At 44.3% G+C, this 25146-nt stretch overlaps 2 protein-coding genes across 3 annotated transcripts; both read right to left on the bottom strand.

Moving 5' to 3' along the window:
- Nucleotides 1–1034: 1034 nt before the first annotated feature.
- On the bottom strand, nucleotides 1035–9430 carry fam3c (FAM3 metabolism regulating signaling molecule C). 2 transcript variants are annotated; one of them, XM_080022037.1, is made up of 10 exons: nucleotides 9311–9430; nucleotides 9098–9142; nucleotides 8601–8705; nucleotides 6735–6761; nucleotides 4022–4145; nucleotides 2802–2860; nucleotides 2529–2579; nucleotides 2308–2392; nucleotides 2019–2145; nucleotides 1035–1343 (listed from the first exon to the last, which is right to left on the bottom strand). In XM_080022037.1, the coding sequence occupies exons 2-10, from the start codon at nucleotides 9111–9113 to the stop codon at nucleotides 1254–1256; spliced, it is 684 nt and encodes a 227-aa protein (XP_079878163.1). In that variant the 5' UTR covers nucleotides 9114–9142; nucleotides 9311–9430; the 3' UTR covers nucleotides 1035–1253. The 2 variants fall into 2 exon arrangements, with proteins under 2 accessions (XP_079878163.1, XP_079878162.1); XM_080022036.1 differs by lacking the exons at nucleotides 6735–6761; nucleotides 8601–8705; nucleotides 9098–9142; nucleotides 9311–9430 and having other exon boundaries at nucleotides 4022–4410.
- A 1305-nt stretch (nucleotides 9431–10735) lies between these two features.
- On the bottom strand, nucleotides 10736–23343 carry LOC307246643 (sortilin; the record flags this gene model as incomplete). The annotated part of the gene is made up of 21 exons (XM_080022629.1): nucleotides 10736–10850; nucleotides 11002–11119; nucleotides 11936–12042; nucleotides 12896–13040; nucleotides 13151–13267; nucleotides 13361–13553; nucleotides 14217–14410; nucleotides 14514–14688; nucleotides 14858–14957; nucleotides 15098–15195; nucleotides 15306–15458; nucleotides 17277–17337; nucleotides 18322–18405; nucleotides 18664–18800; nucleotides 18990–19036; nucleotides 19456–19529; nucleotides 20009–20176; nucleotides 21635–21737; nucleotides 22105–22181; nucleotides 22422–22484; nucleotides 23059–23343. The coding sequence occupies 21 exons, from the start codon at nucleotides 23341–23343 to the stop codon at nucleotides 10827–10829; spliced, it is 2523 nt and encodes an 840-aa protein (XP_079878755.1). The 3' UTR covers nucleotides 10736–10826.
- Nucleotides 23344–25146: the final 1803 nt, after the last annotated feature.

Below are 25146 nucleotides of genomic sequence, written 5' to 3'. Positions count from 1 at the left end.
ATTGAGGCAATTGAGAGATTAAACTATTATTGCATTTTGAGAATAAAATTGTGAGAATGAGGTCACAGCAAATTGAGAAATAAACAACATTGTAAGAACATATAAAAAAAATAAAATAAAAATGATTCTCAACTATAGAAGAAACTGTTTTGAAAAATGTACAGCTTTCCTCGTAATTCTTTATGTCGGAGAAGTGCATCAATCATCTTTAATCTTGAAATTTCCACTTTATTCTTGAACTATACATTGATTTTGATCTCATAATTCCATCTTTAATCTAGGCTTCTCACTGTTGTTGAAATACAATATTGTTGATTTTTTTCTTAATGGCCCCAACGTCCGCTTGGGAAACCGCGCCCTTATCCCAGTATCAATGGTGTCTAAACGTCCGAGGTGTTTAGCAAAGGAACCTTTATTTTGCGAAATACACCACTAATAAAAGCATTTATTTAAAAAATCATTAATAGTTATTAAAAAAGGGACCATTCAAATTTGGATCCTTCTCTTATCACATATGTACAGATTTCACAGTGGATTTTGTGCATTTGGTTGTTATTATTAAAAAACGAAGAACATCTTAACACCTTGAAGCTTTCCCTCCATTATCCTTATACATAGTTATCTCCCAAGAATACAAAATAAAATACAATTTAAAAAAGAGCTGAAAAATAAGCATGAATTCCTCACACTAGTGCGCTAGTTGGTAAAACAAAACAAAGCAATTCTATTAAATTAAAAACGTTGATTAATGTTGAAATTGAGGACTTGGAACACCGAAATGTCCGGACCACAAAAATCTATTTCCATCACCAGCCATATTTAGTGCAACACCACGTAGCACCATCACCGACGGAAGACGCCGCGTGCGATGGCGAGCCATTTTCCAGCGAAGACCCCAGCATCAATGCAGTTCGAGCAGCGCTGAAAGTGGACGTTTGCCAAAAAAAACCCCCCAAAAAAACAACAACACGATGCAACCCTCTGGTCATCAGACCGGAACACCGGCCAAAAGGTCATTCCCTGCAACCCCCCCCCCCCCCCCCCCCCAGGACGTGTTCCCTGGTGTCCTGGTGGGTAAACGAAGGGAGGAAGGAAGCGGGTCGGTGGGGTGGGGGGGGGACCGGTGGAACATGGGTTCGTTGCTCCAGCCCAGGAAGCACAAAGTAATTATGCGTAAAAGAGGAAGAGCGCAGGGAGAGAGAAGTTATAAAAAATTAAATTAAATTAAAATTTTTTTTAAAAGAAAAGCCAGGTCACTCCTGCCTCTGGGGTATGCAGCCCTCCATCTCCAGGACCTCGGGCCATCCTTCATACTTGTTGGTGTCCGCGCTGTTCTTGATGTGCTGCCGGGGCAAACGCACAGAGATGAGAGAGGAGCGATCGATATTGAACCAAATATACAGACGTGGACAAATTTGTTGGTACCCCTTACAGCTCATTGAAACAATCCTTCACTCCTCCTGGAAAGTGAAGAAATTAAAAGCAGCTTTCTCATGTATACCTTACATGCCTTTGGTATGTCAGAGTAAAGCAAAGAAACTGTGAAAGGAGATCAGTTACTGCCAACAGATCAATTATGTTTTAAAATGGCCTTTTAATTTCATCACTTTTTAGGAATGAAGCATTGTTTCAATGAGCTGTAAGGGTACTACAAATTTGTCCACGTCTGTACCTTTGTTGTCATCGTAAGCTGATGGAATTGGGCTATGGCCACTAAAAAAAAAAAAAAAAAAAGGTTAACCCTGCTTCCGATATATGTCCACCAATGTAAATAATGCAATGAGCTGTTCCTTTGTAAGTATTTTACGACGACCAAAGATATATCAAAAAGATAATTAGCAATTTCAGGAGCAATGACACTGCCTTTGCGGCTTGTTCGATCATTTCAATACATTTGTGCGGCTCAGATATCTGACCATTCACACCAATTCTTCTCATTTTATGCAACTTAACTATCTTTTTTTTTATCACCCCCCCCCCCCCAAACGATTCTCCACTGGCTCGAGCGTTCCAGTTACCTGCTCAAACGGACTCTTGGTCTTGATGCCTTTGCCGCCGACGAAGATCCAGTTATCGCGGAATCCGAGGACGCCGACGCTTGAACTGCCCAGTTCCACAATGAGCTTTCTGGCTTCGTCGTTTAGCCTGTAGACGCGAAGACACCCAAAGTAATTACCGCCACGTGGGACACGGAAACAACACAAGGGCCGTCTCTGTCTATAAACCATGGAAAAACCGACTCCACCGTCTATGATTACAGTCACGTGGATCAACACTACGAGGGAGGGAGTTGAAAGCGGTATGTACTTGGTCGCGGGATCGTCGAAGCTGGCGAGCATCACCACGGTCCCGTCCTCGATTTCCTTCAAAAACTTGATGAGCGGAGCCACATCTGCCCAGGACCAGATGGATGAGATAAGATGTTGCACGGGCAGAAGGAAAAAAAAAAAAAAACCACACACCCACACTCCAAAAACATTTTTCTGGTTAAGTGAATTCATTTATGCATGCAAAGTCAATGGCCTCACCTCCCGCCCACATGTCAAAGAAGTCGGTCTTGATCAGCGCTCCGGTTTTCCCTAAGAGCATTCCCATAATATTTGGCGTTAATTCGATGTTCAACAAGGACAGAGGAGCTCGAAAATTGCATAGTATTGGCTGCTCTTTCACAATAAAAATCAGCTCATCTCGACTTGACACCATATCTCGGCGACAGAGTAAGCTCTTCTTATCAGTCACCGCGACTTTCAGTGAGCCGTAAGATAAGGGTGTGGCGACTGTAATGCTCCAAAGATAATTACCGCTGACGAGGGCGATGTTTATTCCTCTGCCCACATTGTTCTTCACGCCGCTCATCAGTCTGGAAGACAACGCCACGGAGCGCCGCGAGCAAGGTCAACAGAGGAAAGAAAGAATAGAACAACTACATCAGAAACTCCACAACCTCAGCCAAACAATACTTATAATCACAATGTGGAGACCAGTGAACATTCTGAATACTTTTGTTTTGTCAGTCAGTGTGCATTACAATGTCAGGATAAAACAGACAGAAGATTAGAAAAGTGCACAGGGATAACATTTCAATGAGGAATTATAAATAAGGGGAATCGTAAATATATTTTTATGTTTTTATGTATGAAGCTGGAACAGTGGTTTTAGGCTGTGCAGCTGAATGATAAGGTCTGAGAAGTGCGCCCGGCCTCCAACTTGACAGATACAATCAACAGTTATTTCAAGAGCTTCTTCTCGTATTCCCCTTCAATTGTCATGCTTTCAAGCAGCTGAGCCGTTTCGTTTCATTTCAGTAGCTGCAGACGAGCGATCCACAGTAATAACCCGCCTCTTCCAGTTATTGAGAATACATCACCCCTATCACACTTAGTGTGATAGCAGTAATAGCAGAATTTGACAGTTGGTCTGTTGTGTTGACGCCTCATTAGGTCAAGTCTAATACAGTAGTTAGTTAGTTGCTAGTTATATAGCAATTAAAACTATTTATTTGACCAGAAGAGTCATTGTAAGAAATTTTAAGTCTGAGGTAAAAAAAATATGATGCATTTTGCAAGATTTAGTGGGGTCTTAATAGCTCCTTATTATTAATTTATCCAAATATATAATATAACACTAAACATATACCCCCATTTAGAAAGTTATTGATTTCTAATATTCTAGAATTGTGCAGCCCGTCTCTCAGGTGCACAGTAGCTCATCAAATATAGACAATTAACAACAATGAACAAAATAAATGAATTGATTATATTAATAGTTATTTTAGGGAAAAATAAATCCAAGAAACAATTAAAATAACCAGAAAACCATAAGTGACCATCTAGATTGTGCAATAAAGAGCTCTGTTGGCCAAGGCTGTATTTTAAGGATTATGTTGTAATCAATTGATCGATTCCAGGATGTAGCCTACTCCTATCAAGCTTTAGTTCATTTTCACTGGATTAAACATTTCTGACAAATAGTCGACCAAGGAGTAAAAGCTTTGTGACAAAAAGGCGGGCCCTTTTCTTACATGTTGTCCTCCAGACACATTTTGGGGCCCACCACGCTCGCCGCGCCGCTGGCCATCTTGAAGGAGAAGTGGCCGGCTGGGCAGGCTTTGGAAAGGCCGCACTTGAACCGGGCAGGTCTCGTGGCTGCGGGTGGAGGTTCAACATTCAGGTGTGAAGTCCAATTCTCACAAAGACCCGTGTAATTCATACTATAATTCGTTTTCAAAGCCCGAAAGGGGAAGAACCCTTTTTTTTTTGCCGGTTTATTACTCTTTGTGGACCTATGCCACATCTCGAATTGCCTGGAGCTGGAACAACCTGGAAACATGACAGGCGGGCCAATAACTAGAAATTATGTGCAAATGCTTCCCAAGAAAGATGAGCCCGGCTCAATGTGCTCTACCGAAAAGGCCACGTCAGGAATTTCAATATATGAATTGATGGAGTGATGAGTATTGGGTGCTCTGATATTTGAAAAGTCTACCTTCAAGAGAATTGATATAACTGCTAGTAGCGGAACATACAAACGTACCATAGCTTGTAATACCACAGCCTTGCTGTTTTGAAAAGCCTTATTCTTTATATTTATTGTCAGTTTTTTTCCCTTCATTTATTTCAAGTGTTTTTTGTTCTGTACATGAATATGCAAAACAACCGGTTCTGTGTTTCAGTCATCGTCAACCAGCTCCACAGTCAAACCTACTCCTTGCTTTATCATAATTATATACAGTATATTTACAAGTGTTCCATCATAAGTGCTACATGCACAGTTATTGAAATGCTGTTAACACTGTGACGATACAAGTGTGTGCTTGGTCTCACTCCTTCTTTAAACAGAGTTGAACTAGCTGAAGTGACTTTGCTGGGCTTTGCGAAGCCGGAAACCTGCTCGTTGCTGCTCGCACCTTTAATTTTGGCAGATTGAGCTGCTTCCTTCTGTTGAGCGCAAAAAGTTCCGAAACCCGTGAATTTCCGCTTGAGGCTCTATTTATTATTTTTATTCTGATGGTTTGTAGGAGGTGCACCAAACCTCACCAGAAGGAATTCCTAGTATGAGAAAATAAAATAAAACAATTCTGCTTCAATTCTGTGCAACATAGTGAAATAAGGTCTAGTGTTTTCCATTAATGTATTAGCTGCCACAGTGATATGTCTACCTACACACACAGCTAGCGAGTCCATTAAATGGTTTAGTACACACAAGCAGAGAGACACAGACCGAGGCTACTGTCCCCATGTTTGCATTGGAGTGGTTTCGTGGTTCGTATGTTTGTGAAACTTACTATGCAGTGGTGTAAAATAACCAAGCAAAAATACTTTGTTACTGTACCTGAGGAATTTTTGGGAGTATCTGTATTTATATTATTATTTGGTTATTATATTTATGTCTAATTTTACTTTTACTTAGCAACTTCCACCCACCCCCAAAAAATTGCACTTAAACTCCAATACATTTCCCCTGAACAAATTTGTTACTCGCTACAAAATAAAATGGGAGGAAAACTAGGAGCCACGGATGTTAGTCAAAGCCAGTTATCACAAAGTTAGAAGCTGATTGCAAAAAACGAGGAAAAAAAAACCCACTCAAGCCTCTATTCAGAGTTGCCAGGTCCGCAGGTTTCGGCAGAATTGGGCTACTTTTCAAGTGTTGAAGCGGGTTGCTTTTTTTGTCCGCGGGTTGGGGATGAAATGCCCCTTATGCTTACCAAAAGAAATGTAATAAATAAAAATAACGGAAATATTGGCAGCAGAGCAAAGGAAAAGCTCAAAGCAAAAAAAATTAAATAAAATAATAATAATAATAATAAGTCTGCCCCCCCCCCACAGCATTTACCCTTTTGTTTTGGGGATATTTAAGTACATTTCATAACGGCTACTTTTCCTCAAGTAGAGTAAAGACTTTTACTCAAGTAGTGTTCCAGTGAGTGACGCTGACTTTTACCAGAGTCGCTTTTTGTAAGATATCTCTACTGCTACTAAAGTGTGGCTTTCGGGTACTTTTTACACAGTAAACGACAACATATTTCGAGCATCATTCTGAGCCAACTCTGTGTTATGACATTAATTATTGCCAAGCTACAACCCCGACCTGTTTGAGGGTTCGTCATCCACCCGCCAGTCTCTGAAAATCCTGTGGGGAAACACTAAGGCTAGGACTACGTAAACACAGGAACAATAAATGGCGACGGGCATGATCAGACTTTGAACTTCTCAAGCCGGATATAGTCATACTAAAAGGATTTAAGTTGTTTTAGGTAAATACACAAAAGTAACTATTTAGAACAAACTATAAGCAGTATATCGAAAACTTGGTCCAGGAATATGAACATTAGTTACAGTGTAATACGAATAATCAGAATGACCCAGGAGTTATGAGTTCCTCCGGCAAAAGAGTGGGAACATTTTGGATTCAAGCTGAAAACACTGACTGAGGACTGAATTAGCGTAAGCATAATTCATATTGAATGTGACAGATTCACATTTGGGAGATAAATCACTTTGGCAGATATAAACGATTCTTGCGAGAATTCCCTTTGCAGCTTAGAGCCGACCTCTCCTGAGAATCGAACAACTCTTTTTACAGAGTGACTCCTCACAAACCGAATCTCAAAAACAATGGGGGAAAAAAAAAAAAAAAAAAAGAAAAAAAAAAAAAGTATTTGCATCAAACTTTTAATCACGAGTAGAAAAGTACATGAGGAAGGTTGCGGAAATAACTGAATGGATACTTACATTCTTCTACTACTGGCACGGATCTTGCTGGAATGGAAACACAAACACAGAAGGTTAAGAGTTTCTATGAATATATAGTTAAAGCACATTCAGGGCTCCAGGTTAACTTCTTCCACTAGTAGCACCAGCAGAAAACTTAGGAGCGTCACTGAACTCGACATGCAACGCAACACATCCATATTTTTCCATCTTAACTGTATTATTGATAAATGCCTTGGTAATAAATACACAATTTAGAGAAATAACAATGTGCTGCTTTATTTTGAAAGAAAGTCACAATTTTGAAGTAGCGCTTTAACAGAAAAAAAAATCACGAAGTTAAATTGTGCACATATCTGTATATACATAGGCATATTCCTTCTAGCTATTCCATTTTATTTCAATTTATTTTTATTGTATTTTATTCTATATATTTTTATCTTATTCTATAAGTATTCCACTTACTGTATTACGTTTTAGGAGTCAGTTAGTCGGTCTATTAGAAAGGAATTTTCTACTTTTTATTTTATTTTTTATTTTTTTCCTAGGACATATTGTGTGCTGTCACCGGGTGCGTTGCATTACAATTCACTGCATATATGTATGGAAGTATGTATATGTATGTGACAAATAAAAAATCTTGAATCTTGAATCTTGCTTTTTGTAAACATCGACACCAAATAATTAACAAACAAACGTGAACATAAGGTATGTGGTCAGTACATGACTGTCTTCAACAAGCAAATGAGCACGCACACACATTCAAATTAAAAAAAAAAACAAATTACGTAATTAACATTCAAAAAAGAAAAAATATGCAGTACGTGTTTCAGAAGAAATGTATTGTATTTTTTAAAGATGTTGCACCCATATGTCTACGTACATCTTCCTTGTGCACTTAAATGAATGAGCTTTGTCCGTGGGCTTCGTTGTTTTGTTTTTTTTAATTCGCCAGCTGAGCCGGTGCAGGCAGGGCCGGCTCTTCCTACAGGCGAGATGGGCGGCATCCCCATGGGGGGCGCGGAGAGAGGGAGCGACCTGGGCGCTATTTGTGCACCCGTCTACCTCGGCGACAGGTACTGACAATGCGCGCGCTAGCCACGTGGTGCCCGAATCGAGTAGCACTGTCTCCAAAAATGGTCGCAAAACGCCACTAAATGGCCGCAGTCTGGAGCCCTGATACTTGGTTTCCCCATGTTTTCTGTGAGCTCGGGCTAACGGCAATCGAAGCTTCAAGCGGCTTTCTAATTTCCCAAACAAAGTGTCAGTCCCAGGGTCAAATGACTCTGGATCAGCTCCAGCTCCGATCGGCTCTGATGGAAACATAACACCCGGGTCGACCGGCTCAATTTGACCTTTACCTGTGCGATGCGACACGGGGTCGACATTACGGGCATCAGCGTGTAAATAGACAGGAATATCTGTGCATCATTCAATCGTTTCATGTCCAAGAGAATCCAAAATCAAAATCACAAGTTAATGATTTTTTCCCCCCGCATTGGTGGACCACGAAACGTCTCCGCACAACGGCTCCGGGCCGGGACACTCGTGCTGCTTCCGCTGTAGAGTTGGGTCGTTGCGAACGATCCGATTCTTTTGAACGGCTCTTTTGGAACGAAGGGAACCGAGTCTCGCTGGGCGATGAGCGTTTTTTTTTTGTTTGTTTTTTTTAATCCTCCCAAGTTTTACAGTTTGAAGTCATTCTTTGTTTGAGTTGCTATCTCGAAAAACAGCTTTTCTCCCGGCAATGGGAAAGGCGTCAATCACCTCAAAAAACCTGGGTATGCCCGCTTATCTTGGTGCGAATACAGTATTGGAGTCCTCCCCCCCCGAGTGTCATAGTAGTAGTGAGGCATCCAACGCTGCACGAAGGTCTCGACCACTCACCAAACATGTCCCCGACTTTAAAATCCATGTTGATTTCCAGTAATTCATAGGCCACAAAGGCGGCGAGGAAGAAGACAGAGACCAGCACTGCCGTCTTCAAAACACCTGAGTGGGAAGATACAAGCAAAAGGCGAAGAGGACGGGGAACATCAAGGCAAGTATTAATGTACTATTAAGAATAGAGTCCAGTGTCTTAGGGGTTTATAATACGAGATATAATATATATTTCATATACATCGGCTCTGACGCAGAGGAACTTCACTCGTTTCAACCAAATAAATATATGGACAAATGACATCAGCTCAAATGTTTGTTGAGATCAAGGTCGTGTATAAAGTGCTAAATTCGAACTCGACATATTTAATGGTTTTTTAAGACTATCTAAGGGCCTGCGGACACCCTGCAGTTCTGGCAAATGAGATAAAACAATAAAAAAAAAAAGCCAAAAAAAACAAACAAAAGCAAAACAGCGCCCAAACGATGATAGAGCCACGGACCTCCAGCTCGGAACATCTTCACGGTCCTCCCGGCGGCTCCACAACCTGCGGCGACAAATTCAACTCACTTAGGGCTGATTTGAGGGAGGCTGACACGGCATTACGCGACAAGGGGGGGACGTCACGATGGCCCCGGTGCTACGTCGTTGCAGCCAGGTCAGGTGACGCCGCTACGACGCGGACCGAGTCAAGCGGGACGTCGACGACGCTCACCTCTAACAAGCCTCCGTCCTGTCCCTCGGGTGGGCGGGTTGCGACCGGAGCTCCGCTTCCTCTGCCTTGCGCCGACCCTGACTCCCGACTCCGCTTCCTGACGGTCCTCCTCCTCCTCCGCCCGCTTCCCCTTCTTCCCCTTCTTCTTCTTCTTCTTCGGCTTCTGTTTCTTCCTCTTCCGTTTTTAATGGCGGTCGGCGAGGCGGCTTAAAGAGGCGCATTACCGCCACCAACTGGACCGCAGCGCGGTCAACATTTTAACAACATAATAATCAATGTCACATATGTAAATATTGTTCTTTGCCTGCTGTTTCCCCCCCCAAGACACTTGACAATAAACGTGCTGGTGTTTTGTCATAACATCATCGGTAGTATCTCCCAACGCTGAGCTGGTGCATGCTCCACGGGCTCTCCTTGTGGCGCCATGCGGACTTGTGCACAAATGGCCCCCGTGAGCGTCCCGCTGAGCTTCGGCCTCACTTCGCGCAGCTTCTCGGTCTACGCCCTCCATTCGGAGCGCCTCGCTCGCCCTATTGCGCTCTGCCTCTCGGTGCTCCCGTCCAGCCGAGCCGACGGCCGCCTCCCCGTCGCGGAGCGCTCGTCCTCCGCCGCCGCCCCCCTACCCCACCCCTGCCGGACGCGGGCAGGTACGCGCGGTACTCGTCGCTATTCCCGTGAAAGAAATTCTCCCCTTTTCTATAACGACTTTGCAACGAAGGGAGGATTTGACCGCCGCTTTTTTATTCATTGATTTCAATGGTAATAATACAGTGACTTTTGTTTCGTTTCGATGGAGAAAACTAAACGCATCGTGGGGATTAATAAAGTGTGATCGATCTTCCCAAGTTTCGAGGTTGTTTATTTGCGGCATGGATAAATGTGACGTGATTTGTCGCAAGAACAGAACAAAACCAGTCGGAGGAATAATGTTCGACAAGCGCAACATAGAGGCAAAAACGATATATATGAGCAAAACATATATAACAGAAATATGCATGTATATGCGTTAATGCGTAAATAAAACATGTTTATTAAAAAAAAAAAGAAGGAAATTATGCTTTATTTGAAAGAAAAAAAAAATGCGTGTATGATTTAATATGAACAACCGTCCATTTTTGTGGAATGGTTATTGTGAAATGAAATTAAACTCCACAAAAGCAACGCTTAGTTTCGTACTATTCCAAAGGCACATTTTCAGGGTTTGGGATTGACACTTTTTTTTTTCTCCCAACAAAGGACAGAGGTAAAAAGGCAAAGTGCAAAAAGAGCAAAAACAGGACAGTGGCAAAAATAAAATAAAAATACTGTACATATCAAAAACAAGGTAATAAAAGGCGGAGTATTCTTTGTATCAAGCCTTATAAATACACCTGAAGACACCTGTCATTTATTTTATACATTCCGGTCAAAAGAAAAGTACAATATGCACAACTGAAATCTCTGTTGATAGACCTTAAAATATCTGAAATGCAAATTATTTTTCAGTATAGAATCAAACGGCACGTTGGAATATTCATCATGTGCTATATTCAATAAGTTCCTGCAAAAAGACAAAGACAAAAAAAAAAAGAAAAAATGAATTGAAATGAAATACAATGCAATAAATGTGTATTAAATACACGTTTAAAAAAAATATATATATATTTTTTCCTAATGGATCAAACATAAAAATGTTCCTGTTCCCAACTCACATCGTCTGAGTCCTGATGGAAGGTCGTCCCGTTGCTGCTCGTGGCGCTCTGCAGGTCAGGGGTGATGCCGCCCTCCTCGTCCCGAACCCGCAGGTTGGAGAAGCGGTACGCCGGCGTCCTGCCGAGAGGAAAAAACGACACCGATGGATCCCGGTGTCGGTATTTAGGATTGCCTCACACCAAATCAGACGGGAGTCAAGAACAAACCGGAAGCACATTCGTTCCTATAGAGAAGCGGATTCCACGGCTCTGACTGTCAGTTTCTTGCGTCCGAATCGAGGCCCCTGGATGCGTTTAAGTTGTTTGACTCAAGTTACTCAAGTTACTCAAGTTTGTTATTGGAACTCGGATTAAAAATGAGCCAATTGGTCACGTATGGAAAATAACAAGGTTGTTAACGTTAATGGGTGTCACCATGTTCACTATCAATTTTCATATAAGTGAATTGTGTGGATTTTTAATTTTTGTTTGCACCTTGCAAACACAATATTAAAGGATTTTTGTATTCGCATTGATGGAAGACGGTAAATGTCCAGCTGATCAAACCACTCACTGTTGTTCTGGAAAAAAACAAACTCTCCCCCTTCCCCTCACATGTTGTGCTGAGAAAACGCAGACGCTGTTTGTCCAATGGCCACTGGAGGGGGGGGGGGGGGGGGTCTGACTGGCAGATGGGTCTATGGATTCGGTGTGAAGTATACCGAAGTCATGATGTTGAGCGAGAACTTTTATTTTTAATATCAAGCGACAAGCTCTTAATACTTTTAAAAATGTATACTTTAATGCAAAGTACTGATTCATTCCACCAATTTGTGATTATCTATCATATTTGAATGACCCACACTGGGTGTTATCCATCTATGAAACCCCAACTGTAGAATCCCCAAAAGTGAGTTGCGTGGCCGGGGATGTATACTGGGTTTGTGTGTTTCACCTGTTTTTATACAGCACCCTCCTGACAGTGAGAGTAGCAGAAGCAATGGCCACCAACACGACGACTCCGGCTCCAGCACACACCAGTATTAACACCATTTTCTCTCGCTGGGAAGAAAATATGGACACAAATGTACAGTGTCATCCTACACCGATAATAGGGAAACAAAAACGTATGTATGTTTATCTGTTGAAGAACCTGAAATTGAGAGCTGTTTTTAAATATATTTTCCTGTGAACATTTCTATATACAGTATAATATTGGATTGCAAATATTTTACACTACTGTTACAAACTTTGGCCACTGGAGGGAGGCATACAGACCTTTAGGCCTATCCCTCATAAGTGGGTTAAGTACAAGTAAAAGTAAAAAAAAATTGAAGTTGAAGGAAAAGTAGATCTCCGAAATAACAACGTGGGGATCATTAGGACGATGGTCATGTAGAATCTATTTTTAATATTACACAACCTCAGAACTGCACCATAGCACAACAGCGTTCATTTTGAGGTCAGCGTGGGTTCAAGCGTTTCGAAAACTGAGGTTAACCCAGGTTATTGTGTAATTCAGCGTGTCAGTCACGCTAGACAATGAAAATACTGCGTCTTTGCAGTCAGTATTTTTCGGGGTTTTGGAGCATTCTAGTTTGCTCGAACACATGTTAACTCAGTAGATACTGTCAGCCCCTGAACAAAAGCACTGCCACCCAAATCCTTCCTAAAGCCAAACCCACAAACTGCCGGAATGCTGCCATCGCAGTATGATTACTTATCTTCTGCACAAATTTGCGCACGCATCAATTTATGGTGGAAATGTGTTCATTATCAAAGTCCTCTGCTAATTTCATGTTTTCATTGTGGGAGGCAAATGCACATGTTCTGAATATTGAGGGGGATGTATCCCATGAGCCCCCACCCCCCCAAAAATCTACAGCTATGCACACACGCGCGTGTTTCCACTGACCGGGGTGTCAAAATGTGCTCTCGAAGACGACTGGCCGGCTGGGGGTCCCTGGCTGGGCTTCCCACCGCAGGGTCCGAGCGCCGTCTCCACTCTGGGCTGGGGAGCGAATCCCCCCTCACACTTATCACTGGGGACCTTCCGGTATCTACACACAGAGGTACACACTCAGCTCTCCAAGGCTACAAAGGTGTGTAAACGTGATGTGTGTGTGTGTGTGTGTGTGTGCGTGTGTGTGTGTGTGTGTGTGTGTGTTACCCAGATGTCAGAATCTCTGTCTTCTCTCCATTCAGACACATTTCCAGGGTCTGTCCGGCGGTGTTGAGCTGTCTCACACACTCTGAGCTGTTGTTATGACGGTAGTAACCATAGTCGCTGTTGGGGAAGGACGGTGAATCGCCGTGTGAGGTGTCGCCTTCCCTCATCCTTAGCTAGTCCTTCATCAAGTAAATACACGCGTGGCCTCACCATAGGTAGTCTTCTCTGGTGCAGAGGCAGGGGCTTTGCCGCCGGCTCACCCCGTAGTCCCGTCCGTTCCTGCAGAGCGACAGCCTCCTCAGCCTCCTGAAGGTCTCCTTGTAGCCCAGGACGCACCCGTTGGTCTCCGGCTCTCCGCCCACAGTGGAGTGAGCCAGCCACTCCTCATAGTCCTGGTCGTCACCTGGCGAACCAGACGGGGGAAGCGCTCACTAGCGGAACGGAAAGACCTATTCTAGGACTGGGGAAATATGGAAGACACTGGTATCTGCTTTAATGTTCAAGAATGACATGGGTTCATCCGAGGTTGATCTCTGAACCATATGTTCGATAGATTTCAAGATCCTTTTATTGGTCTGGTTCATGGACATGAATAGATAGTTACTCTAATCACGCCCTGAGGGAAATTGCATTGTCTCAACAGCTCAACAATAAATGTACAACATTTATTATTATTAATAATAATAATAATAATAATAATAATAATAATAATAATAAAACAATAAAAATATGGTAAAATATGGTAAAAATAAAAATATGGTAAATTACACTAAACCTTAAGATAAACACACCTAAAAATAACATAAAAAAACACAACAGATAAAAATGAAAAAGACCAAAAATAAAATAAAAGGTTGCGTCCTTTTCTTATTTAGGTGCATTTTCTTTGTCATAATTTCATTGTATTGCTTTATTGTCGCTTCGCCTGCTGTTTTGACGTGACCTGTTGGGACGACGCAATTTCCCAATTCCCCAAGTCCAAGGCATTCCAAAGCAAAAACCAAACGAAGGCGCCGCCTTCAGCTCAGGCGGAACCAAAGCGGCGGTTCCGTTCGGCTCGACTCACACTCTCTGGTGAGGATGCTCTTGAAGTCGATGGTGACCGCCACCCACATGGGCTGCCCGTCGTCCTCGGGCCGGTACCCCCACACGCTGATGTTCATGGTCTTGGTGCCCGGCTCCGACGTCAGGCCGGCGAAGAAGAAGGGCTGCTCCGTGAAGTTGTACTTCTTCCAGCACTGGCCCTCGTCGGTGGAGAACCTGCGGGAGACGCGGCAACCGAGCGCGTGAGGTAACCCGCGGCGATCGTCGCCGTTCTCGTTCTCGGAGAGAACGTCGACTTTCTAAATGCGACGTTTCGTACTTGATGGTGTTGACTTGTCCTTGGTGCTGGGCCTCCACGGCTACGATGAGGCCCCCGGAGTCCAGTATGCTGTAGCGGTGAGGGCCCCGCAGCGACCCCCTCCAGTTGTACCCACCGTCGGACGAAATGAAGACGTCCGGGTGCTGCGTCGACGAAAGGGAGTCCCCCGCGCCCCCTGGAGTTGGAAAGGAACCCCGAGCGGCGGGGGAGAAAGCCGAAGGGAGAGTCGAGGAATGGAAAGAATGATCACTGTGTGAATCCGTTAACAGGGGAACGGAGGGATGGATCTGAAACGCGGAAGGCTGCATGTAACAGTGTGGGTCATATACTTGGGTTGCGGTTACCGTGGGCGATGACCAGACCGATGGCGGTGGGCTCGGAGAGAGGCAGCATGGGAACGACGCGATTATAGCGACTGTGTTCTCCATGGATGTGGAGGTTGCACTGGAGAAAACGCACACACACGCACACACGCACGCACACACATCCACACACACACACACACACACGCAGGCACTGTCATTATGGATGCGGTTTTGAAGAAAGCCGTGGCTTTGAGTGCCCAGGGACAGGCTCTTACACACATTTTTGACGTCCTCTCCACATTCCACATTCTGGGGCTTGTCGAGCAGACTCCACTCGCCTCCTCTGTCAAAGGAGATGACGGTTCTGATGCGGCCGTCTGGTGACCGGAGAGAAAGGTCAGGCCGCGTCGTGGAATGAAATTGCCGGGTTAAATACGACGGGGCCCGCACGGGCAAGACGGACGGATGGAAGGAAGGACGGCTTTACCCTCCTCCAGTTTGTTGGTGAGGTACACGCCTCTCAGCGACGTGATGTTGGTGAAGTCGCTCTTTCGCTGCCCGCCGAACAGGTGGCGATCCAGCGATTTGGAGTACAGGATCCCCCGGTCGTCCGATGTGTACATGGTCCCGAAGAAGGTGTCTGTGGGGTGGCAGAAGAATGCCCAAATCGCACCCACTCAGTCTGACAACGAAGAGAATTTCACCGGCGAGGCCAGATTGAGTTTGGTGTGAAATATATTAATCAAATGTGATTGCAACGCTGAATTGAATGACTATTCTAAAAAATGAAATCAACTTGAACACCAGCCAAGCGAACACCTACATTTTAGGAGAAAAAGCAGAATGCTCACTTGTGACAGCTAAATACACTGCAGCCTGCCAGAAAGGAGGGACAATGAGTGACAACTTGCCTCACACCTTTATGTGCACTATTTTTTATATTTGTTTTTTTTGTTTGGTGGAGTGGGGGGCTTTGTGACATCATCATCCAATTTGTAATATATGTGCAGGGTGTGGCTCTTGGGGGGCTTTCGCATGGGGCGAGCTGCGCGGTGCGCTGCGGTCTAGACTCCATTGGTACGCATTGGTTGCTTTGCCAGGGATCTGTGCCGGGTTGAGATGAGAGGGAGCCGATGCTGCGTTCCTTGGGAACTCGGAAAATGATAACTCGTGTCGGTAGGGAGTAATGTTTGCGTTCCATGGGAACTCGGAAAATTTTAACTCGGCTCGAGAGGAAGTGATGCTGAGTTTCATGGAAACTTGGAAAACTGTCATTTGTGATGAACGCGACTAACCGAGTGCATTGCTGCCTGCATCCATATTATTGTTGTTGTTATCCATTCATTTAATAATGTCATTTTTGTCTAAATAGCTTTACTCATTATGTAATGTTAATATGTAATTAATATGATTTGGCAATGTAAGAATTCTTGTCATGCCAATCAAGGAAATTTAAATTTATCTGAATTGAAATAGTGTCACGCAATTCGGCAGGTCACCCATAGGCGATATATACTTGCACTGAAGTTACTCGTCATTACTTGCATTGAACTCCTGATGGAGTGATGGAGTCGAGCGTCCAGTTTGGAAAAAAGGCTGGAACCGACTTATAAAAATATAAAAAGGGATGAGCTGAAGTACAGTACTGCGCATGAGAGTTGGTGGTGCCGTGCTGACGCCAACCTCCATGTATCAGCGTGAAGAGGCACGTCACCATCAATCATTTGTTATGTGTGTGAAGTTCACACAAGTTTGGACTAAATCCTGGAGGAATAGCTTAGCTAAGGAGCTGATTAGAACGATAAGTAAAAAAGGTGTGTGCGTGTGTGTGTGTGCCTGTGCGTGTTTGTGTTTGTGTGTGTGTGTGTGTGTGTGTGTGTCTGTGTGTGCCACTCCGTGCACCCTGATCCGATGATACGTGTGTCAGCTCCTGCGTTGTAACCCGAGTCTTCCCTCCGTTTGTCCTGCGAGAGATAAAGCCCCTCCGTCCCGCATCGCCCCTATTTACGCCAGTGGAACATACGCCCCCGGCGCCACGCCCCACGGATGGATTAGAAACGAAATGGCCTCGCAAATGCAGGGAAAGTGGGAAAAAAAAACAGAGAAGAGAAGGGGGGCGGGATAAAACCGCAAACACGAGTGGACAAACTAAACGAAAAGAAAAACGCAGAAAACTAGAAACCAATGCAGTAAGACAGACAAACAGGCGCAGACTGAACACACAGCGAGTGGGATGGAATGGCTGGTCAGCATCGGCAAGAACCTGCTGAACCAGTCCGGCCGTTACAGTCCAGCTTGTCCACTCCAACAACGGAGCGGGACGCGGAAAAAGCGTGTCAACTGCGGAGGGATTTGGGAGTTAGTGTGTAGCGTGTTGTTCAAAGTAGGTATGTGTGTTTTTGTGTGTGTGTGTATGTGTGTGTGTGTATGTGCTTGTGTGTGATTGTGCGCGCGTCACCTCCTGGATTGTCCACGTGCATGAAGATCATATCCTCGTCTCCGTCCAGGATGGAGTAGAACTGAAAACATGCGGGAGAGAAAAGTGATGTGTAATTGATGAGCGACGTCGTTGTCTAATCGTCGTGAGAGAGAATGTGGGTTTCTGCGCCATCAGCAAGATGCTGTGCACCCGCCCGCCTTTGTGTGTGTGTGTGTGTGTGTGTGTGTGTGTTGAGGCAATAGCCAAACGTTTTTTCTCTGAGATGAGCCAACCCTTCATAAAAACCTTCCACAACTTCCATTCGACCCATGCGTCTGTCTGGACATCCACAACTCTTTGAACCTACTTAAGTTTGCACAAAAGTGACCAAGGCAAACCTCAAGAGTCCCCTAAAGTGGGAACACGCCACATGAGAAAGTGTATTATCTGCATTTTCACCTGGAAAAACTGGTTTCCGTTTGACTTTTGGCGTCACAAGGGCGTGCCCAGGAAATATGTTTTATTTATTTCACCTTTGTTTTAACCAGGAAAATAACCCATTGAGATACTGAGATCAATGTGAGAAACGTCCATGGTTGAAAGAGAGCTAGGCAAGAGGTTAGTAGATAAAACAGACGTGAATAATAATAATATTATTATTGTTGTTGTTATTGTTATTATTATTTATAATAATAATAAAATAATAATAAATACTAATAATAAATTAACATTATCAATAATGTTATAATAATAATATAATTATTATTATTATTAATGTATTATTATTATTATTAGTAGTAGTATTATTAATCAATGTTATTATTATTATTATTATTATTATTATTGTTATTAATAATAATAATAATAATAATAATAATAATAATAATAATAATAATAATAATAATAATAATAATGATCACAATCATAACAATAATAATAATAAAAAATAATAACATTGATTATTAATAATTTAATTATTTAATTATTATTATTATTATTATTATTATTATTATTATAAACAAGAGATATAGATGATAATCCCTTTATTTCTAGGTCTAATGTTTTCTTTTTCTTGTTCTTCTACCTGTTCGGTGGACGCAGAGGGCAGGTGGGCTCGGTTGAATGTGTTTCCCTGGTCCGACGACACGTAGATGACCCGGGGCGACCTCTGGCAGAAAATACGATATCGTCAGCATCATTAAGTGACTTTTAAACGCTGACATAAGGGATTTTTGCAGTCGATTTTTATTAAGGTAGCGGCCGGACCATTTTCTTTCGGGTTGCTAGACAAAACATAAACAGCGCTATCTGGTCCGAAGCCCATACGCCCAGATATTCCTACCGGGAAGGAATGCATGCAGGTTGGAGCGGCATGGGTGGGTGGGGGTTATTTTATTTGGATTTTATTCTCCCCCGAGCGTCTTACCAGCTCCTCCATCACAGAGGTGATGAGGAACCCTCCTATGTAGCCGAAAGAGAAGATGTCTTCCGCGATGGTGGTGAAGGTCTTTCCCAGATCCTCCGTCCTCTTCAGGAGTAGCTCCCCTCTGCTGCCCGCCTCCACTAGTGGGACAGAACAGATGGTAAAAAAGATGGTAAAGTCCATACTGATCTTTTATTTATTTATTTATTTTTTTACATATTTTTCATATGGTCATATAAAGGTCCTGCAGCAAGAAAGGTTGGTTCAGTTTGTGGCATATGCATAAATACAGTATATATATATATTTATACTTCCTGATGGCCTCCTACCTGTTCCTGTGGGATTGTAACTGAAGAACAGAGTAGTACCACCTCCCCTGTTGAAAAGAGGAAGGACTGAGCAACACTTCATCAAACCATGTCACAATTATGTCCAAACCAATTCTGGTTGGAAGTTCTCCTTTCGTGATAAGTCTGCTCTAAGTCCGTGTAAATTCATGCATCACATCATATCAAATATAGGATCATGTCATTCTTTATGGTATCATGTTTCAATCATGACCCCAACCCATTTATTCATAATTTCATCCGTGATTTATTTGATTTATCAATACACACGTCATTGATTCTCATCTACTGAGCGACATTCAACTGGATATGAATTGTTAGGCAATGGGGAAAAAATGGGGTATGTGTGTGTGTGTGAGACGTATCGCTCTCCTTCGACCCACTCTGCCTCGTGTGTGTGTGTGTGTGTGTGTGTGGGTGTGTGTTTCGGTTTCCTGTTTATTCTCACCACATGAAAGAATGCACTCCGTCATAAACTTTTGTCCAACTGGCCCCAAAGTCCAGAGAGAGCCACAGACCGCCCTGCGAGAGTTGCAAAAAAACAATATTTGCCTTTCAGCTGTGTGTGACGGTGTGTGACGGTGTGTGCGTGTGTGTGTGTGCGTGTGTGTGTGTGTGTGTGTGTGTGTGTGTGGAGGGGGGGTTTCTGGGCTAACAGTTCACAATATCTATTTATAAAGTCATAGTTCCATGTTAAAACGTCTTGCTGAATTTTGGTACATGACTGCGGTCATGATGACAACAAGACCCTTGTTGACTATATCTTTATATATCAAGACGTGGGATATACTGCATATATCTTTCAAGAAAAATACCTCTGATCTGGCAGAACTCATCGCGGCAAATCTTCGGTCCTGCGCTCATTCATTTAAACTGAAGCTTGTATAACAACAGAATGACTGAACAAATGAATGACCGAATGAGTGAATGAATGAATAGATGGGCGAATGAATGCATGAGAGCAATGGATGGATGAGAGGAATGCAGCCGCCGTCACTCACATCGATGCTGATGACGACCAGGTAGTCGGGATTGAGGAAGTGGAAGGTGATGGGCTGCGCCAGGTGGAAGGGCAGCCGCACGGATTTAAAGGTCACGCCGGCGTCGGTGGAGGTGAAGATGATCCCGCCCGGGTTGTCGACGACCGGCGTGTCGGCCGTCAGGATCACCTGTCGATCGGGGGGGGGGGGCGACACACCAGAACTGAGGCCGGGAGGGCATTGGGCGCGGTCGCTCTGCACAGAGGCGACGCCATTATCGATTCAATTAGAGCGAGTGTTCACAGCGCGGCCGCCAAACGGCGAAGAAACCAAAATGTCATCGACCCACATTGAGGTCACACAGTGTCTTTTTAGATATGGATGTCAAACTTGGTACGGTGCCCAAAGGTGCGGTCTTTGCGGGTAGGGCACGGTCTCAAGCTCCTACGCAGCTGTGACGTGGATTTGTGACAGATTAGATATTGCAACATGAAATCTGAACTTCATCGACTTATATCTCAAACATTCTTTACCCAATCCCCGAGCTCCTTTGTGAGTTTGTTCAGGCGTGTCCGTGGCACGTGCATACCAAATGTGGTGTTATTTGGACGTCATGAGAAGAAGATTTTTCAGAGGATTCTCCAAAATTTCCAAGATGGCGGAAAATCTCCACCCAGACTCTATATGCTTTCGAGGTGAATTTGCTCAGCATGAGAAACGACCGTTTGGTGCCGTGGCGGGCAATGATGACCTGGACATGGAAGCGTGACTGTTTGGTGCCATTTCGGGTCCATGAAGGCTCATGGACTCCAGCAGTTTGCATCTTAGGACTTCCTCAAACCACACAAAGTAAGGGGGGACAGAACACTGCATCTTACACGGGGTTAGATGATGATGTCACAAAGCGTCCGTGTCAACCAACTCAACTCACTCCCACACCTGTCCGGAGATTTTAAAACGTTGGCGTATCGGCGATGCCCGAACGTTCGGCTACTTCCGGTCAAATTTCATCGGTTTCTCATTAATTCCTGCTCCGAATGTCGATCCATATGGATGAAACATGAACCATCAGATGTCTGAGGTGTCCCGGTTGTAAGGGGACCTCAACAGTGTCCGTGGGTCCCGCGGTTGTCGTGTTCCAGACACTTTCTAATAATAAAAATAAAAATCCGAACAATAACAATAGGGTCCCAGTCCTGCAGGCTTGACCCCAAATAATAATAATAATAATAATAATAATAATAATAATAATAAATGGCAAAATCTACATTTCGACCACTGAAATATCAAAATTGGAGGGAAATGTCCATTCAACCCAGCCATCACACACTTAGAAAAAAAAGAGCAGGATCAACTTCAACTTCACAACCAACATAACATATTTTTGTCTATGTTTTGTAAAATTTTACAGATTACTTCCCACTGCTGAACCAACCACAAAAGACAAGACAGCGGGTTGACAGCAAAGCCACAGCAGAGCTCGGTGGACTGCAAGATGTGTTCACACATGGCTTATGAAGCAACGTGACACGCTTCCCTGTAGAATGAACGGCCAAGCAGAGAAATACACTCAGACACACACACGCGCATGCACGCACACACACACACACACATACATACACACACACGCACACACGAATGGCTTACATTCAGGGAGTTTCCTGGTCCCGGACTGACACCAAACTCCTTTCTTATGAAGGTGTTGTTGATCCGGTGGGAGATATCATGGAAGGACTTTCCATAGTCCATACTTGAATGACGAAATAAAATAAAATAAAAATCCAGATACAGGACTTGCCAATAGTGGCCAATAGTATTGTATCATCATGAAATGCAAATTATATATTGCACTAGTAAGTGTTAAGCTGTCATGGACTAAAGTGACTGAAGTGTTTTCACGAACCAGCGGTTCTCACAATGAATGTGGATTATTTGAGGGGTGGATGTCTGACGGGTCTGACGAATTACCAGATGATCCCGTCCACTCGGCTATAGTATATCAATATTGGGAGAAATTCACTTCGGCTATCGTGGATTGTAAGTCCATCTCTATATAATGAGGCCATATCAGCGCCACATTTGGGGGAATTAATAGGACGGTGAAAATGTGAACGTACCTGTGGTAGAGTCGAGAGGATCCCCCATCAAAGAAGGAATCAATGGGAGCACTGATGGTCGACAGCACCAGGATCACCTGCGCAGCGCAGCAATTTGGATTAAAAACACTGATACAAAACCGTCCTGGTTTAACACGTCACCCAACCCGTGGACTGCACCGGTAGAGCTTGTCGGTGCCCAAGAAACACCAGTTGTCATTGTGGACACTGCGGTAAAAAAATGTATTGTTTTTGACACTGACTGTGTTGACACAAACTACTGTCCGGGCTACGGTGATGGAAAGTGATGACGATTAAGACAGCATAACTTTACTCACCCCGGTCCCATCGCCCACCCACGTCAAGGTGAAGCTGGAACCGTCATCACCATTGAACCCTGTCTGGGAGGAAGACCAGAGAGACCCGCTCATGCAACCATAACAGGTGTCATATGACACATATTAAATGTGTTTGTGTAACAGGTTGATTTGATTCAAAAATTTGAGGACCCTAATTTCCTCCTTTATGGGAAAGGGGCCAAATTATAGACTGGCCCCTTTGAAGGTTACGGATGAACTGAAGATGACATATTTTAATGTGAGAAATACAAAAGTAATTTAAAAAAAAAACCGTTACTTTGCAAAAGCCACACGATTATAAACCCTGATTTAATAATATTAAAATTGAAAGGGGTTTATTATTTGTTCATTATTATTGTTCAGGTTATCCTGTATTGCCATGTTTTCTTTCTATTTTGTAGTTCATGTTTATTGCAATTGACCATTTTCTTCTATTTTTTAGCTTTTTTTTTTTTGTTTTGTTTATTGAATATTGCCAATTTCTTTTTCGTTTATTTTGATGATTCCATTTATAGATATTGTGAAACCGCTTAATCCGTCTGGCTCCTCAACAGCAAACTCACTTCAACTACCCCCAAAGTTACAAAAATCAAACCATCCCCCACCACCCACTCACCTCGTGGGTGTTTTCATCCAGAACCTGGTGCTCGTGTCGGGTGAGAGGCAGCCGACAGGGCGTGAAGGTGGGCCCGCGAGAGGCTCCGCCGGTGGCCGCGCTCCCGGCGTCCCTCCTCGGGCGCGGGCGCCCCGGGTGCTCGGCGTCGTCCTGCGGCGGCGCCCGGTGGAAAGTTACCGTCCTGCGGCGAGCGAGGCACCCCGCGCCCGGGGAGATCAGAGAGACGATGGTGATGGGGAGCAGGAGGAGGACGAGGAGGAGGAGGAGGAGGATTCTCTGCGCCATGGCGACCGCGGGGTTCGGGCATGGACTCGGGTCCCGAGGTGAGCGATCCTGTTGCGGGTAATGCAGTTACCAGTTACGGGTTTGGGGCGGTGGAACGACCGCTGTGGGGCTTGAGCGGCGGGGGAGGCGGGACGGCTTTTAACGGGTCATTTACATAAAAAGTGCTGCGCATGGGGCCATCCCTCGTCAGCAGGTGTTTCTGCTGCTGGTGAAAGGTTCCAACCCCTTTTCAGAAACGGTTCCTGACGTGTCACTCTGTAAAAAGAGTCGTGTATATATATATGTGTGTGTGTGTGTGTGTGTGTGTGTGTGTGTGTGTGTGTGTGTGTGCGTGTGTGTGCGTGCGTGCGCGCGCGCGCGTGTGTGTGTGTGTGGTAAAAGTCACTCATTAGAAGTCTGAAAGTAGTTGGCATTAAAGGTGCCTTAGTTTCAAAAACATTGTTATTAAACGTACCTAGGTATCGAAAGTAAAAGCCAATGCTGTGGAGTGGAAAAACAGGCAGACTTTTGGTTTGAGCTTTACATTTGCTCTGATTTGATTCTGGTTGTCAATGTTTCCCGTCTTTTCCGGTAAGGACGACAGGCATTTCATTCTCACTCTTGATGCCCCAGGGGGCCCCTTCACTCGGGCCGCATGGTGGTAGCGCATTGTTCAGGTTCAAGCTCAAGAGATTATTTGTCACGTACATACACACACGGTCGTACATACATGCAGTGAAATGTCATGACACCCGGTGATTACGCACAATAAGCTCAGTAAGCTCTAAAAATACAAAAAAAAAAATGTGCGTAATCGACACAAGGTGCTAGGAGAATTAATTGACCGTTTCGTATTAAATATACATTCAAATCCTCCCAAATGAAACTTACCTGAACTTACGCACCTCCAGCACTTACCTCACAGAGCAGAAGTCCCGGCTATTAAAATTGCCAACCTTGCATCAGTAATTACGTGGAAAATTTACAATAAAAGTAGAAGGTGGACCGGAGGGAAAGGCGCACGTGTACTACATATGTGTCTGGGCAGGATCATGAGGAACGTGTCCTCGGCGCGCAGGCCACGGGCGACCCGACGCGCAGCAAACCAGCGGGCGTCCGTGATCTGCGCTCCGCCTTGCGTCCCCGTGCCTCTACGTTTTCCTACGGAAGGAAACAAAACACCGTGCGTAACGGGAACACCTCCTCCGCCGACATATTGCCCTGGCAAAATGCCTACGACCGAAGTCGGGGTTTTTTTTTGTTTGTTTTTTTTTTGTCCACCTGCCCGTAAATATGGCCACGGGTGTTGGTCTCCATCTCGCGTAGCAGATGCAGGTGCAGGTGCAGGTGCAGGTGCGGGTGCGGGTGCGGGTGCGGGTGCGGGTGCGGGTGCGGGCAGGACAGCATCTCCGCTGGAGGAGATGCTGCTCGAGTTGTCGCTCTCGGGGACCCTACCTGCGCTAGTTCACTGGCACTACCGCAAAAACGAATCATCCGGCAACACGGGCTCCCAAGGGTTGCCAGGTCTCCGTGACAAACCGGCCTGTGGACAGAACGTGTTCAGGGGGAAATGTATTGGAGTAAGAGTACACTTTTCTGGGGCTAAATGCAGCCAAGTCAAAGTAAAAGCCAAAAGAGATATAATAACTGTCCAGATACTCCCAAAAAGTACACAAAGTACAAAGGGTACACAAAGTAAACCAAAAACCAAAACTATGAGGGGTTGCACTTCCTAATGCACAACATTATTTTTATCAATGGGTGACTTTTTTTCAAAAACCTTGTGTGACGCACGGGCGGGTGAGGGAGGACTATGGACGACAA

Source organism: Zeus faber (genome assembly GCF_960531495.2).
Source record: "Zeus faber genome assembly, chromosome: 21".
In the NCBI taxonomy this organism is placed as follows: domain Eukaryota; kingdom Metazoa; phylum Chordata; class Actinopteri; order Zeiformes; family Zeidae; genus Zeus; species Zeus faber.
The sequence above is the reverse complement of the archived record's forward strand: the minus strand, read 5'-3'. Positions and strand labels throughout refer to the sequence as shown.

Bases quoted from the DNA above. Each gene is read 5' to 3' on its own strand.
- fam3c (XM_080022036.1), bottom strand. From the start codon at position 4,329: ATGTTTCCAGGTTGTTCCAGCTCCAGGCAATTCGAGATGTGGCATAGG. The intron at 2,861-4,021 runs GTAAGAAAAGGG...GTTGTCTTCCAG, and splicing joins ATGTGTCTGGAGGACAACAT to ACTGATGAGCGGCGTGAAGA. The intron at 2,580-2,801 runs GTAATTATCTTT...GAATGCTCTTAG, and splicing joins AAACATCGCCCTCGTCAGCG to GGAAAACCGGAGCGCTGATC.